Source organism: Sitophilus oryzae, unplaced genomic scaffold, assembly GCF_002938485.1.
Source record: "Sitophilus oryzae breed Bouriz unplaced genomic scaffold, Soryzae_2.0 scaffold_937_pilon_pilon, whole genome shotgun sequence".
In the NCBI taxonomy this organism is placed as follows: Eukaryota; Metazoa; Arthropoda; class Insecta; order Coleoptera; family Curculionidae; genus Sitophilus; species Sitophilus oryzae.
Window position 1 is genome coordinate 738865 of NW_022147569.1, and position 14054 is coordinate 752918.

General features: G+C 31.7%; 1 protein-coding gene across 1 annotated transcript in view; it reads right to left on the reverse strand.

Annotated features, from left to right (window-relative positions):
* The window catches only part of LOC115890891 (prothoracicostatic peptides), a 339736-nt gene that overhangs the window by 14653 nt on the left and 311029 nt on the right, over nucleotides 1-14054 (reverse strand). Inside the window, exons 2-3 of the mRNA XM_030911241.1 lie at nucleotides 11750-11908; nucleotides 3530-3691 (exon numbers count right to left, since the gene is read on the reverse strand). Of these exons, the coding sequence (XP_030767101.1) occupies nucleotides 3530-3691; nucleotides 11750-11899 (312 nt within the window). The 5' untranslated portion in view covers nucleotides 11900-11908. The remainder of the gene's footprint in view (nucleotides 1-3529; nucleotides 3692-11749; nucleotides 11909-14054) is intronic.

Here is a 14054-nt window from a genome sequence, read left to right on the forward strand (position 1 = left end):
TGCCTCTTTGGAAACATGATTGGTTTTAGAGTCCAATCCCTTCAAGTTCTTTGTTCCTACTGCTCTAGTAGCGGAAATCTAACTATTACGCTCGGTGGGCTCTGACTCGGTTGGCTAGATCTTTTCACGCCCACTCGGTGCCCACTGAGTGGGTATATAAACGCTCAAATTGTAGATTGTATTTTAGTTTTTAATCATCTGCTGATGATGCTAACATGATTAGCGAAACGCGCGTCCAGTGTAACAGTAAAAGTGTTTTGGTGTATTGTGGTGATTTAGTGTTTTATTTTGCAGCTTTCTTAAAGTTATCTCTCGAAAACGTTACTAGCTATTAGACTATAAGTGGTAATATTGACTGGGAAAATAAATCCATCCCAATAAAAACCATTATCAGTTTATATCTTTTCATTAAAATAATAAGCTTTCTATTCCATCCAATATCCTCATTTTTCCGTATATCAATCGAACTCTTGTTGCATATTTCTTTTCTGGCCGAAGCGCGACGCGACGCCGGCGCTAAAAATTAATTGGAAAATCTAAATCTAGTCGTATTTAATATTGCGCTTGCTTTAAATTGCTATATAAATATTGACAGGAAAAATGCAATCCTCTCCTATAATAGAGTTTTTTTTCTTCTAATTTTAAAGCCTATTTCCGTGAGTACATACTTACTGTGTTCATTTCCGTGAGTTTTCTGCATATGTATTAATAGATTTACAGATGAAAAGAGTTAGTGGATGGCTACATTGGATACGGATACGTGCGATTTTTTAGTCTTGCGATGTCGTACGATGTCGGAAGTTCAAACAAACTTATTAATTTAAGGTTATGTGGTTACATTACCTGCGTTTTAGTCGGATGTTATCGTACGATATCGGCCGAATACACGAGAATATCAAACAGGTTTATTTTTCTCTGCGACATCGTGCGGCCTAAAGTCAATAATTTAAATTTTAATTTAAAATAATCCATTTAAAATGGGCCTAGAAAAATTAATTTTGTGTTTTGAGTTTGTGGGACCAAACAAGCAAAGAATATCATAATAGAATTATAGTAAAAAAACATTGGGAAGATGTAGCAAAGGAAATGGGGGAAACAAGTATTTTAGTAATTTGTAATAAATAGTAATTAATAAATTTGTAATAATTTGTAAAATAAATAAATTTGTAATTGATGTATTTATAAGTAATTTTATTAAGTAAATATGTAATTAAATTTATTGTTGAAGGCAACATTCTGAAATATTCATAAAACTTTTGTGGGTGCTCCCTTAAGTCCTTGAAAAGCGTTACGTACCCCCCTTCCTAGCCTCTAGTTAAATATATATCATTAACCCAATACTATTGCCTTTTTCTTAATCAACACAAACTTTAAACAACTATTTTCTAAGAAATATAAGTCATCTACTTCGTCATCCATTTTGAATTTCAACGAAAATAGTCTTACAAAATCGCAAGACTAAAAAATCGCACGTATCCGCATCCAATGTAACCCTCCACTAAGTACAGCGAAATATCTAGTGTTTTAAAATAAACACGTTATACTTTTTCACAAGTCAAACATTAAAAAAGCAGTTAAGTAGATATTAGAAAAAAAAACTAAATTTAATTTCTAAGGTTGTTAAGTACCGTATGACCGAATAAAAACGGCGTCAGCAATGGCTATGACATGAAGATCGCTGTCATTTTATATGTAAAATTATATGGAAACGTCATCGATCCTCATTTCCAAGCCAACTGGGCGCCTTTTTTTCAATCATACGGTATATAGGGTGATTCACGTAAATATTTTTTTAGTTTATTAGTTTTTCATCATTTCAAACATGTCCTTTATATCCTTGAATTTAATAGCTGTTAGTAAGAAGTGCGCGCCACGGGGGTGTCACTTGTATGGGAAAACAGGCAACAGTCAAATTTAAACGTGCCAGGACCAACGACAAAGAAAGCAACATCTGCCAGGTATTGGCTTTCTTTGTCACTCACATTGCTTAAATCATGATACCGCGGCCATTTTGCCAACAAAGAAGCTGGCCGGGCTGTCCTGGCAAGTGATTTAAAACAATTTTGCTTTTTTACAATATTAAATTACCATTTGGATGTATTTAATGCGATTATTCAGTTAACTGGTAAGTCATAAATTACACACAAATACTTTATTCGTAAATACAACTAAGATGTAAACGTATTTTTGTATTTTTAGATTTCAACTTTTGCAAAGACCCGCCGATATAACTTGCCTGGCAGCGTACCTGTTTAACTAAACGTATTATTTCCTGATAATAATATCAAAACACGTAAGTACTTCTATAATTTATGATGAAAAATGATTTTGATTATGTTTTATATTATTTAAATACTTTCTAACCTCAAATAATAGTAAGATCCTTTTTTATATTGCACAGCCCGTTCAAAACTGTATTGTCTTCAAAAAATGTTTACAAAACACACAATTATTACAAAAACAATGTCCTTTTAATCTGATTTATACCTCAGAAGGATGCCAGTAAAATTTTATTAAATCAACATTATATTATTTGGCCATTAATATGCAAAAAGAAGCATATTGCCTTAACTTAAATTTTCTTTTACTTCTCCTGGCAATGTTCTCTATATTCTCTATTTTGAGTTAGTAAACTTTTGAACGGGATGTGCGATATAGAAAATACATAATATATCCAAGGGTATGATCTGATAAAAGTATTTTTTGATGCATTTTTGGTTGTTTATGCACGTTGGCTTGGTTTATGTTTTATTCAGCTTATATTTATTTGGTATAACAGTTTTTTTTGCCTTTGGAATGGCATGCATTGAGGCTAGATAGTGTTTCATTAGATCATTAACCCTCATATCATAGTGCCTTATGCATGTTATTTACCTATTATATACTTATGTGTTATCAGTAAATAGATGATAATATACTACTAAAATGTCTTTTTAATAGTATGTTTATCTTTCCAATTCACTAGTTATTTGCAAAATGTATTTTGAACTAATTTAAGTCATTAATTGATCATCTTTCTTTTTCAGGTTCCGGGATATTCTTTTTCATTGTTAAAAAAATATATATATTTCAATATTATTGTAATATAAATCGCAGCTCTAAAAAATAAATGATATTGTTTACTAATGTGTAATTTATTTACTATGAATTTTCTCTGAAAATAATAAGCCTTTAATAATATCATTGATTTGCTGTGTAAAATGAATAGACATATTTTTTAATACATTAAATTATATTAAAGTAATAAAAAATATGTTTATTAACTTTAAACAGTAAGTCAGTGATACTTATAAAAATATTTTTTTAAAAATTTCCTCTCTTTTAAGCCCCGCCCCTCCAATTCCTCTCAATTTAGCTAGTACTGCCAGGCGACACCAGGTGGCGTCTGTTTCCATTTTTTAACATGAAGTTAGCATTTCTTTAATGTACCTATTCTCTGGTGCGCGCACAATTTTTATCAATGTCATCTCTCAAAACCCTCTTCCCTCATTGTAGAGAAAATCAAAAGTATTTCTCTTTATCAACTTACTTGTAGTCTTTGCCAAGATTTCTTCTCGTACGGTGTTACGATGTAATTCGGGTCTACTTCAAATTCAAAATCTCGTTTTCCCCAACCTGAGTGCAGATTGCTCCAACCTCTTTTACCCCACATCGGCAAGTCAGTCTTCCATCCTCTTTTTGAATACTCTGCCTATAGATCAAAATTCCAATTATTAGTAAACTAATTTATTTATATTTTTTTTATATTTACTACGACGCATCTGCCACTCACCGGCACTAAAAAGGGACACCTTAAAAATTTATATATTTTATAGTTTACCCAAGTAGCATAGGAAGGAGAAAAACCCATTGACCTCGGAAAATCAACCACTATTTGGTTGAATTTTACTTATCCTTAACTTAATAAATTTCTTGTAGGGTATAAAGTGCGAGAAATCTAAAAATGAGGTCATAAACTAGTTAATAATAACCTAAAATTATGCCTTTGAAAAGTAGCAACGTTGGAGTTAGCTGGCATTGTTAAAATCTAGTTACTGATAACCTATTGAGGGCATTAAGACTACAGGGACATAAAGTAGGTTAAAAGTTACTTTATTATAACCTCAAATTTGTCTCGGGGGTCAAAGGCATTGTTTGGTTTTCAAGTTAGGTTAAAATTTAGTTGTTAATAACTTTAAATGAGACCTTATTTGGAGGAGTCCAAATTAGGTTGAAAATTTAATTATATTTCGACCTCATAAGTCGCTATTATGCTTCAAAGATAAAAGTAACAGTTTTTTTACTTGGAAGAAAGTCAGACATACGGCAGGTTAAAAATAACCTTTTTTAATTTCCTCGGTGTGATTTCCGTTTAAAAAGTTTTCCAGGGATTATTACGTCATAGCACATTAAATTGTTCCCACTGGTGGGGAACGAAAGAATATTCAATGCGTTTCTTTTTTATTTCCGCCACAATCTTAAACGTGTCCATTATGTGCAATAAAAACAAAAAGCCCTCTGTAATAACACTCACAATCCCAAAACACAAAACTTTTAAAAATATTAAGCAAAAAAGAATTTAGTTTTCTAGTTAGTTAGTGTTCTAGTTTAGGCCAGTTCGGTAATTACATAGGCCAGCAAAAGGATAAAAATTTGACTTGTCACGTGACTCTCAATAAAGATTCTCATTTTAGGACACATAATTACTGTGAAAAGTTAATCGGATTGCTCGAAGATGTAATTACCGAACTTAGCATAAAATATCATTGTCAACTGTCACTGTCACTCAAAGAAAATAAAAGTTTTGTGTTTTACCGGCGATACTCCAACAATGTAGTCAAGACTTCGAGAAATGAGCTTCGACCTAATATAGCCCATTGTTTAACTTGCACCTCGAAGGAAAAATACCTTAAGAAAGAAATTTTGACCTTTGAGGTTATTAATTTAAAGAAATCTTAGCCTCATACAAAGAATTACAGTTGAGGGTTGGAACCTTTAGTGTTACACAGCAAAATAAAATTACACTAAATCACCAGAATACACCAAAACACTTTTACTTTTACACTGGACGCGCGTTTCGCTAAGTAAAAGTGTTTTGGTGTATAGTGGTGATTTAATGTAATTTTATTTTGCTCATACAAAGAAAGCGGACTTTAAGGTTTTAAAATTATGGAAAACCTAACTCCATAGACGAATAGTTAAAAACACCATTAGCGGCCATTTTCTTATCCAATTTGTTTTCAAAAAATATTTTTTTTGTGATATTGTTGTAAACTATTGAGAAAAATAAAGAGACGTTTATGAATAATACTACCTACCACAAGTTAAATTAACTAATTAAGAACTTTAAAAGTGTACCAAGGAAGTTAGCTGAAAAAAAATTAGGTTAGAACCTTGAAAATAACGATTTATTCTATAATTAATTGTTGAAAATACACAAAATTTTAATGACACATAATTTTTTAGGGCCTATCATATTTACATCTCACAGAAAAATTTTCTCCGCAGACATAATTATCTTGGGAATCCAGTAATCCACTTCTTACCAATAACTTATTTACATTTACTAGGAAGTGCATATATGTAGGTATTTCATCCATATTGGATTAATGTTCAAACGGCCATGCCAGTTATTACACTTGTTTGTCTCCCTGGTTCATTATTGGGAAATTCATTTACATACACATATTAAAAAGAAAAATACTTTACCTTATTCTATCTCTTTCTTTCCCATGTTAAAATGTAAGTAGTATAAATTAGGACTCTTTTTAGTAAAATTCACCTCTATTTTACCATGTTATGACCTCAGGTCTATTATTTTTGACTTCTTAGTCCATATTTCATTCAAGACACCATAACCTGTTAACCTGTTTTTAACTTCCAAATAACTTTAGTTTTATTCCCCACTTTGGGAGTGTTAACGTCAATTCTTGGAAATTTCGACCAATATCCCGTTGGTCAATAATAGTCTAGGTGGTTAATCAGGTGTGGGTAATTATTTTGTTCTGAGCCGATTTTGATGATTTTTAAGCCATTAGTAGCTAAATTATTTTTAGTATCTCTTTTTAAATTAAAAATGAAAGTTCCCATCTGTCAATTGTACGATGGAAAACAAAATGTTGATATTTTGTTGAAAGGTTGACACACCCTGTGGAATATGTTAAAAAAACGACGAATCTAAATTAAGGCAGAAACTTTGACGAAACGAATCTAAAAAAAGGCAGCTTTAGTACCACGGCCATCATTTCTTACTTCCTCACTATTTTACGAATTATTTTTTTCGCACCAACCGCGGAACCGTTGGGTCCATATTGTCCGTCCGCCAATTACAGGAAAAAGTAAAGGAGCAGTAGAGTAAACTTTATATTGCATTCATCGACCTAACAAAAACCTTCGACTCTCTGTAAACATAGATGCACTTCGGGCTATTATGCAAAAGTTCGGAGTGCCCAATAAATTTCTTACAGTGTCTAAAAGCCTCCATTACAACAAGTCTAGAGCGTCACATTATGAATTACTGAGCTACCCCTTCCTAACAAATACTGGAGTTAGGCAGGGATGTGTCTTAGCACCTCTCCTATTAAACATATTGTAACATGGACAGTGGTCTCTATTATAGTGCACAGCAAACTGCAGGAAAGAGGAATGGGCATTAGATACAGATACGACGGCGGTCTGTTCAACATAAAAAGACTCGGGACAAATATACGTATAAAATTCATCATAGAACTTCAATACGCTGATGATTGCGCTTTAGTTGCAAAAACGTTGCAGCAATTACAAGAAACGCTGAACACATATACCTGGGCACACACGGATTGTGTCTTAAGCTGAACATCAATAAAACTAAAATCATGTGTACTCCCCCGGAAAATCATAGCAATGCTGTAAAAATCCAAGGATAGGATAGTTCGATTCCTATCTTCCTGCAGTGTCAGTTTTTTTACGTCATCTACAGACCGAGTTGAAGTTGGCGCTAAAGATTTTAGACAGTGACAGTTATTTTTGCATTTGACGGACGAGCTCACAGTGCGTTGGAAGATAAATTTAGCGGGACAAAAGCGTTTGGTTAGAAATAAGCCAAAAAATGTGTACTGATAAGAATAAATAGTAGACATTCCAATTGATACAAAAATGCATGAATATTCTTTGTATTTCGATACCTTTTTATCAACCAAATTTGGTCGTTTTCTGCTCAGCAAGGCAGAGATCATACGAAAACAAAATATTTACAAGTGCTTATACATTTTATTAGAAAGCCATATTACGTTGAAGATTGCCAAAGGTATGTACTTTTCTACTGTACGTATATTATTTGTCAAAACCCTTCGTGCCTTTGTTCTGCAGATATCAAACTTTCACTTTTTTTTCAAATATCGATATATTGAATGATGTAGATCTTTTGAGTTACCAATAGTTACCAACACAGATAGTCACAGTCACAGGGAGTTCAAGCTTAACAGGTGAATGCCCAAAAAGATTCATTTCAATCGGATAGTATAAAAACAAAATAACTCCATCAAAAGGCACTGAGTTTAAAAAATTGTCTTAGATACTTACTATATATGAATTTACAATTACCGAGTGTTAAAATTAAAATTAAAATATCTATCTTATTTATTATTTTCAAAATAAAATATATTTTTTAAAATAAATTATAGAGGGTGTCACAAGATTACAAATTAATTAAAAAAAAAACTGCTAAAGATTTTTTTGATGTCATAATTTTATGTATTTGGCAATAGTTTACAATACGGTTTTTGTGTGTCATGTACGAATAATATCATAGTTTTATTATCTTGTATTTATTTATTAATAAATTAAGTTGTTAATACATAAATAAATTTAACCATATAGTTGCTATATATTAGACCATTTGCTACGTTCTTAGATTTTAAGTTCCAAACATTGCGCTTGAGATTTTGTCCCGCTAGAATAACCATCCGCCGCACTGTGGAGCGCTGGTCAGCGCGTGACGTAGCATTCCACGGCGACTAGGATAGCGGCGATTTGACGCGATCGAACAGTCCTTTAGAATATATACAGTCCTTGGTAAAAATCAGGTTCTTCTCTGATTTTTACAGCATTGTTGGAATATGTAGTGGAATTCAATCACCTCGGCAGTTTGATTTCCGAAAACGCCAATATCGACTATGAAATTCAGCACAGAATTAGCAGCACCTCAAGAGCATTCTGGAAACTAAAAGACAGGCTTTTCTACAACCATTACTTGAGCACAAAAACGAAACCTACAGTGTACCGAGCGTATAATCCATGTTTTATGGAAGCAAAACCTGGGTGCCCTACCGCCGGCACATAAACGCATTAAACCAAGTTGCAACAGAGACACCTTAGACAACTGTACACCAAAAGTAACAATGTACAATGTAACCAACTGTAAAAATGGTATCACCGTGTCTCAGACGTATCGGTCTCTGAGAAAGCTAGCTGCGAAAGCTCTGAAATAATGATTACTAAATCCCGCTTAAGATGGGCTGGTCACGTATGCAGGAGGTAAGAAACCCCCTACCGAAATCTCGGAAGGGGTGGGCAAGGTGAGCTTGTAGACGGTAAGAGGAAACCGGGTGGAGAACTCAAAAGATACAAGGATATTTTCCATGAAAACTGAAAGGGGAATGCAATGGAGAAGAATTGTAAACTCAGTTAACAACAACAACCAAAAAGTAAAGAGGCAACAAAGTAATGAGAATTTTGAGTGTCCGGAGTACGGTAGAGAGATATCATCACGTATCGACCTTTTCAATCAAGAAAAGCTCATGAAAGAAAACGTCTTGCATAACCATCTTCTGGTGCCTCCCAAATACTCGTTAGCGAGTAATGGCAATGATGATGATGATGAATTATTTAAACATTATCCTTCTAGTTAAGAAGTACTCACTCTGAGTTAAATACTACCTTTGTCAGATACCCTTTTGTAAACGAAATTGAAACTAATTTTAAAATTCTGCGAATTCCTTGAAATCAATCTTACCCCTACTTGTGTAACGAAAAATTTGATTTGATACTTTTCTAATACCGTGGAATTATATTCTAAGGAAAACTTTCTTGATTATCGCTCTCCGATTTTATTTTATTACGAACTTTCAAGAATTGCTTCAAGGATAAGAATGTATTAAGAAGGACATGTCTTCCAGGAGTTTCCAGACAGTAAATGGGAATGAAGTTCATTTGATGAGATCCTATTGAAATAAGTTATATATTGATCCTGCTTGTTGACTTTATATTTATTACGAATTAGCCTACTCATGGAACTTTTAATATCTAGTATATCACTAATTTTGGACAGTGGAAATCAATTATTACAAATAATAAGCTATAAGCGTATATGACGTAAGCTATCAATAGCGGAAGATGATGAAGTTTTATTTGAAAATTAATCTTCTGTATAATGTTTTCCTGCAAATTTTTCCGATATTTTAATAGTTATTTTTATTCTATGGATATCTTTCCTTTTCTTAAACCTTTATTCAATATTTCAATTGTGATTTTCTTGGGTATAGTTTTTTTTTATTAAAAATTAAATGATTTCTGGGTGTTTTTAAAACATTTATTTGCCGACGTTTCGATTTTTTTATGCAAATCTTTCTCAAGGCATCAGATGTTGTTTCGGCCGTTAAATTCTTATATTAAATATCTTATTTTGAATTCTTATATTGAATATCAATATAAATAATATCACTGTTATTGAAAAATGATATTACTACTGTTTGTCTGTTGGCTGTTGGGCAGTTATATACGGCAGAGATGGTTTTCAGTCCAGAAGTTGTATCCACTATAGATGATGCTTTAATTGATGATGATAGAAATCAAAATTACGTCGCTAACAGATTTAGGTGTGCACGAAGTGCAGTGCAGTCACTTCCTCGAGACAAGCTCATTTGCTAGACGTCCAAAAACCTTCGTATGAGAACATCATTTCAAGTCATGGAATGGATGTCTATTGGAAAAAACAATATGAATTGAGACGATCGACTTATTTTAGGTTTATGGCTAAGATACCGCCGTTTGCCAGCTTTTCAAATTTATAATTAAACTAAGGAACGTGCACGTAAGTGAATGGACTGTAAGAAGTTTAAATGAAGTAAAGCATATGTCAAGAAGCTTCGTGACCAGAACTATATATATATATCTCTTTACTAGGACCAAAAGCAAAGGCATGATTTTAATGTAAAAATTACGAAAAAAATGTTAATGTCTCCTTCAAAAGTGAATATCTCCAAAAAAAATAAAGCTATTGAAATGAGCCAAAAACAAATGATCGAAAAGGGATGTATCTAGATGATAAAATTATTTTTAAATTCCTTGCTGTCTTAACATATTTTACAGAGTGTTTCAAACTTTCACAAAAATGTCAACATTTTATTTTCCCTCGCGTAATTGACAGATGAGAACTTTCGTTTTTAATTTAAAAAGAGACACTAAAGAGTCAAATAATTTAGCTACATATTGCTTAAAAATCATCAAGATCGGCTCACTAGGACGAAATATCTTAAATTTTAATTATCTTATTTTAAAATACATACATAATATATACGCTATATATAGCTTCATATCTTATAACTGTCATTTCTATTCTAGACAGTTCTATAAATTTTCTGACTTTCCTTTAGTCATAGTTTTGTGGAACTTTACCATTTCTTTTGAATAATTTGAGTATGTATGTTTTTTGCTTATGTTCCTGATGATGAGTTACACGTAGATTTTTTTCATTCGATGTAAAATTTTCAACAACCAAGACACAAGCAACTGTTTGTATCTAAAACCACAAAATCAGTGGCTTTGTAACATTTAAGAAATGAAGTAATTTTGTAAATTTAAGGCTTTTTATAGCTGTTTTATTTTAAACTCGATATGTTAGGACTAAAAACGAAATTACTTAGCTAATTTTAAATCTAACCAGCTATTTTACAAATTAACTAAAAGTGCTGTTATTTTGGATCGGGTAGATCGGGATATTTTTTTTAAACGGAACACCTTGTATATTATTGCATTTTGGGCTTCTTTTCTGATCACTTTACATAATCCTAAGATATTATTAAATATGTTTTGACAGTTTCAGAAATATTACTAAATAAATGAAAATAAATATGTCTTGAAATCAAAACTATAGGTATTAAGTATAGTTAGTCTGCACTTACTTTGCTATAAATATCGTACTCTTAAATGATACAGGGTGTTCAAAATTCTTTGTCAAACTGTCTAATATATAAAATAGTTTTTCTGCGTTTTTTTTAATGGAACACTCTGTTATTATTTCTTTGTTAGATGGAGAACTAAAAAATGAACATAAATATCTTGTATTTAAAGCATTTTAGAATTTTTAGCGATTCCATTTAGAAAAAAAAACGAAGAAATAATATTTCATATTTTAGAAAGTAATGGACAGAAACAGCGATTTTAGTTAGTTTGCAAAATAGCCAGCTAGTTTTATAACTAACCAAGTATCCATTTTAGCTATAACCGATACGCATTTTGTTTCGTTAACAAATTCTTGAAAAATGTCAACAAATTTTTCTTGTCCAAACCAAACTAAAAACAGAGGGTGTTTCCTCTTATTGCTTGGAATAAATAGAGCTAAAAATTTGTAATAAAATGTTTTTAAAAATGTGTCTAGTATAGTAAAATTTAAACACACTAACAAACGCCACAATGTTTGCACCTTATGCGCCGTAATGTTGTATATTTTCTATAAAAGAACCTTATTAAAAAGGGATTTTTCCGATTACCGTCGTCAGGATGTCTCACTCACCTCGGGATTTTCATCTGATGTTTTTCCCAGCTGAATATCGTCTGCGGCTGCAGCTAAAGCCACAAGTTCCAAACAAAATACTAGGGCTACTGCGTACAGCATTGGTTCTTTGCCTTTTCTAAATGATGTTGTATTCAGTTGAGAGAACATTCCAACTATCTGGAAAAAAAGAATATTTTTTAATATATTATTGAAAACAGAATATTATTCACCATTAATATTTAAAACTAAATCTTAGATGTACAGGGTATCCCGCTAAGAATAGTTCTCGGCTGTATCTCGGAAAGTATTAGCCGCAGGGCCTCTGGAAAAAATATTTATAACTAAAGAGGTTATGAGAAATTACTGGAAATTATTTTCAAGTTTGTAGAAAGGCCGCTAGAGGGCTCAACTGCTATAAACAATAAGAAAATAAAATTTTTACAAAATTTTGCCTAGATAAGGGGTACTATAAATAATAGTTTCATAATTGTTCAGTAAATTTTGAATATTTTTATTTGTTAGAACAATTTTCCCTTATCTGCTAAATTAAAGTGGAGGGGGATGGTTAGATCTGCTTTTATTTAAATAATAATAACTCCGGACTGGATGATGGCAATCCAACATTCAGGTCTAGTTTAAAAGACCATTTCTTACTATATATTATACCATATAAACAAATAAAATTATTACTTTTAATTAATGGTCTAAAATTGCTTTTTTAATTTTTAAATTATAAATGCCGTTGCAGTAACGCACGCGCAAGACGTGGGAACAAAAGTACAGTTACATATTTAAGGCTGCTTTTCAAATTTTTATTACAAAACTGTAATATGATTTATAATGAAATTTGAATATTATTGTAAGAAAAAAAAATATTGAGAAAACGAGAGAAACTAAGATTAAACTCAAACAGGCAGTTCTTTTCGCGCTTTATTAAGCTAATATTTACCAACTCGTGTTGATAAGAAGAAAATTACAGAATAAAATTTCAGGCCATATTTCATATAATTCAGAGATTTTATTTTAGTTTCCTAGTTTGAGAAAAGAAAAGAAAAAGATAAGGAAATAAACTGAGGTCATGGAAGTCAGAAAAAAAATATTTTCAACGTCATTTACTTATAGTAAATATGAGATAATATACAGGGTGTCCCAGAAATAAGTGCAAATATTTTAACTGGTAGTATAGTTCAACCCCAGAAACACGCCTTTGAGGTTTTTTTTGCGAAAAAAAAATGTTGAAAATTTAAAATTTTTCTTGACATTTTCTGGGAAATCTGAAAAAACTTTTTAGTGCCACTTGTTTATTCACCTGAGATTTCTCTACGGTGTATCTAAACCTTGCAGTGTTGCAACCTCCTATGTTATCCACATTCTACATAGTTCTACATTTATAAATTCATAGACAAATTTCTTCTCAAAAATTAGGAATGTTAAATTTAATCTTTTATCAGTGCTCATTATTAATAATTATTATAGAAAAAAAACATTAATTATTTTTAGTACTTACCCTTTCAATGAAAACTTAACAAAAACCACCGAAAATTAACTAAAAGGCTGAAACATTACGTTTATGACGTTTACGAAAATGATTCATCATATTATTCACAACCAGGTCGCAAAAAAGAAATTCCTAAAATGTTTATCGTAATTTAGAATTCAATATATCGAAAACAGCCCAACGAATAATCGATTAATTTCTGTTTTGTTTGTTTTCTTTCATGTTTCTCTGTTTTATTTCAACCACTGATTTACAAAACACCTTGAAAAGCGCACATTACTTTGAATACCGTCTCTTATCGCCACTTTGCGAACTACTTTCAATCTAAGAAAATACATGTTTCACTCAACAATTTTAAATACGTATTTTGTTTTTTCGCTATTTTTTCGATGTATTTCGACAGACCAGCCGTCGCGCGTCGGCCAAGAGTGCCACGTGTGAACTGGTCCTTTGAGCCGCGCCGTCGTGGCGGGCTTGCGTCACACGATGATGTTAAGCAACGTTACCGTAGTTACAACAATTTCAAATTCAAGACATTCGAAGAAATCAAATTCGTATTAAATTTTAAAAATAAAACAGAGAAACATGAAAGAAAACAAACAAAACAAAAATGAATTGATTATTCGTCGGGCTGTTTTCGATATATTGAATTCTGTTACGATAAACATTTTAGAAATTTCTTTTTTGTGACCTTATCAATAATCAATTCATTTGTGTTTTGTTTGTTTCCATTCATATTTTTCTGTTTTATTTTTAAAATTTAATAAGAATTTGATTGCTTCGAGTGTCTTGAATTTGAAATTGTTGAAGCTACGGCAACCTCGC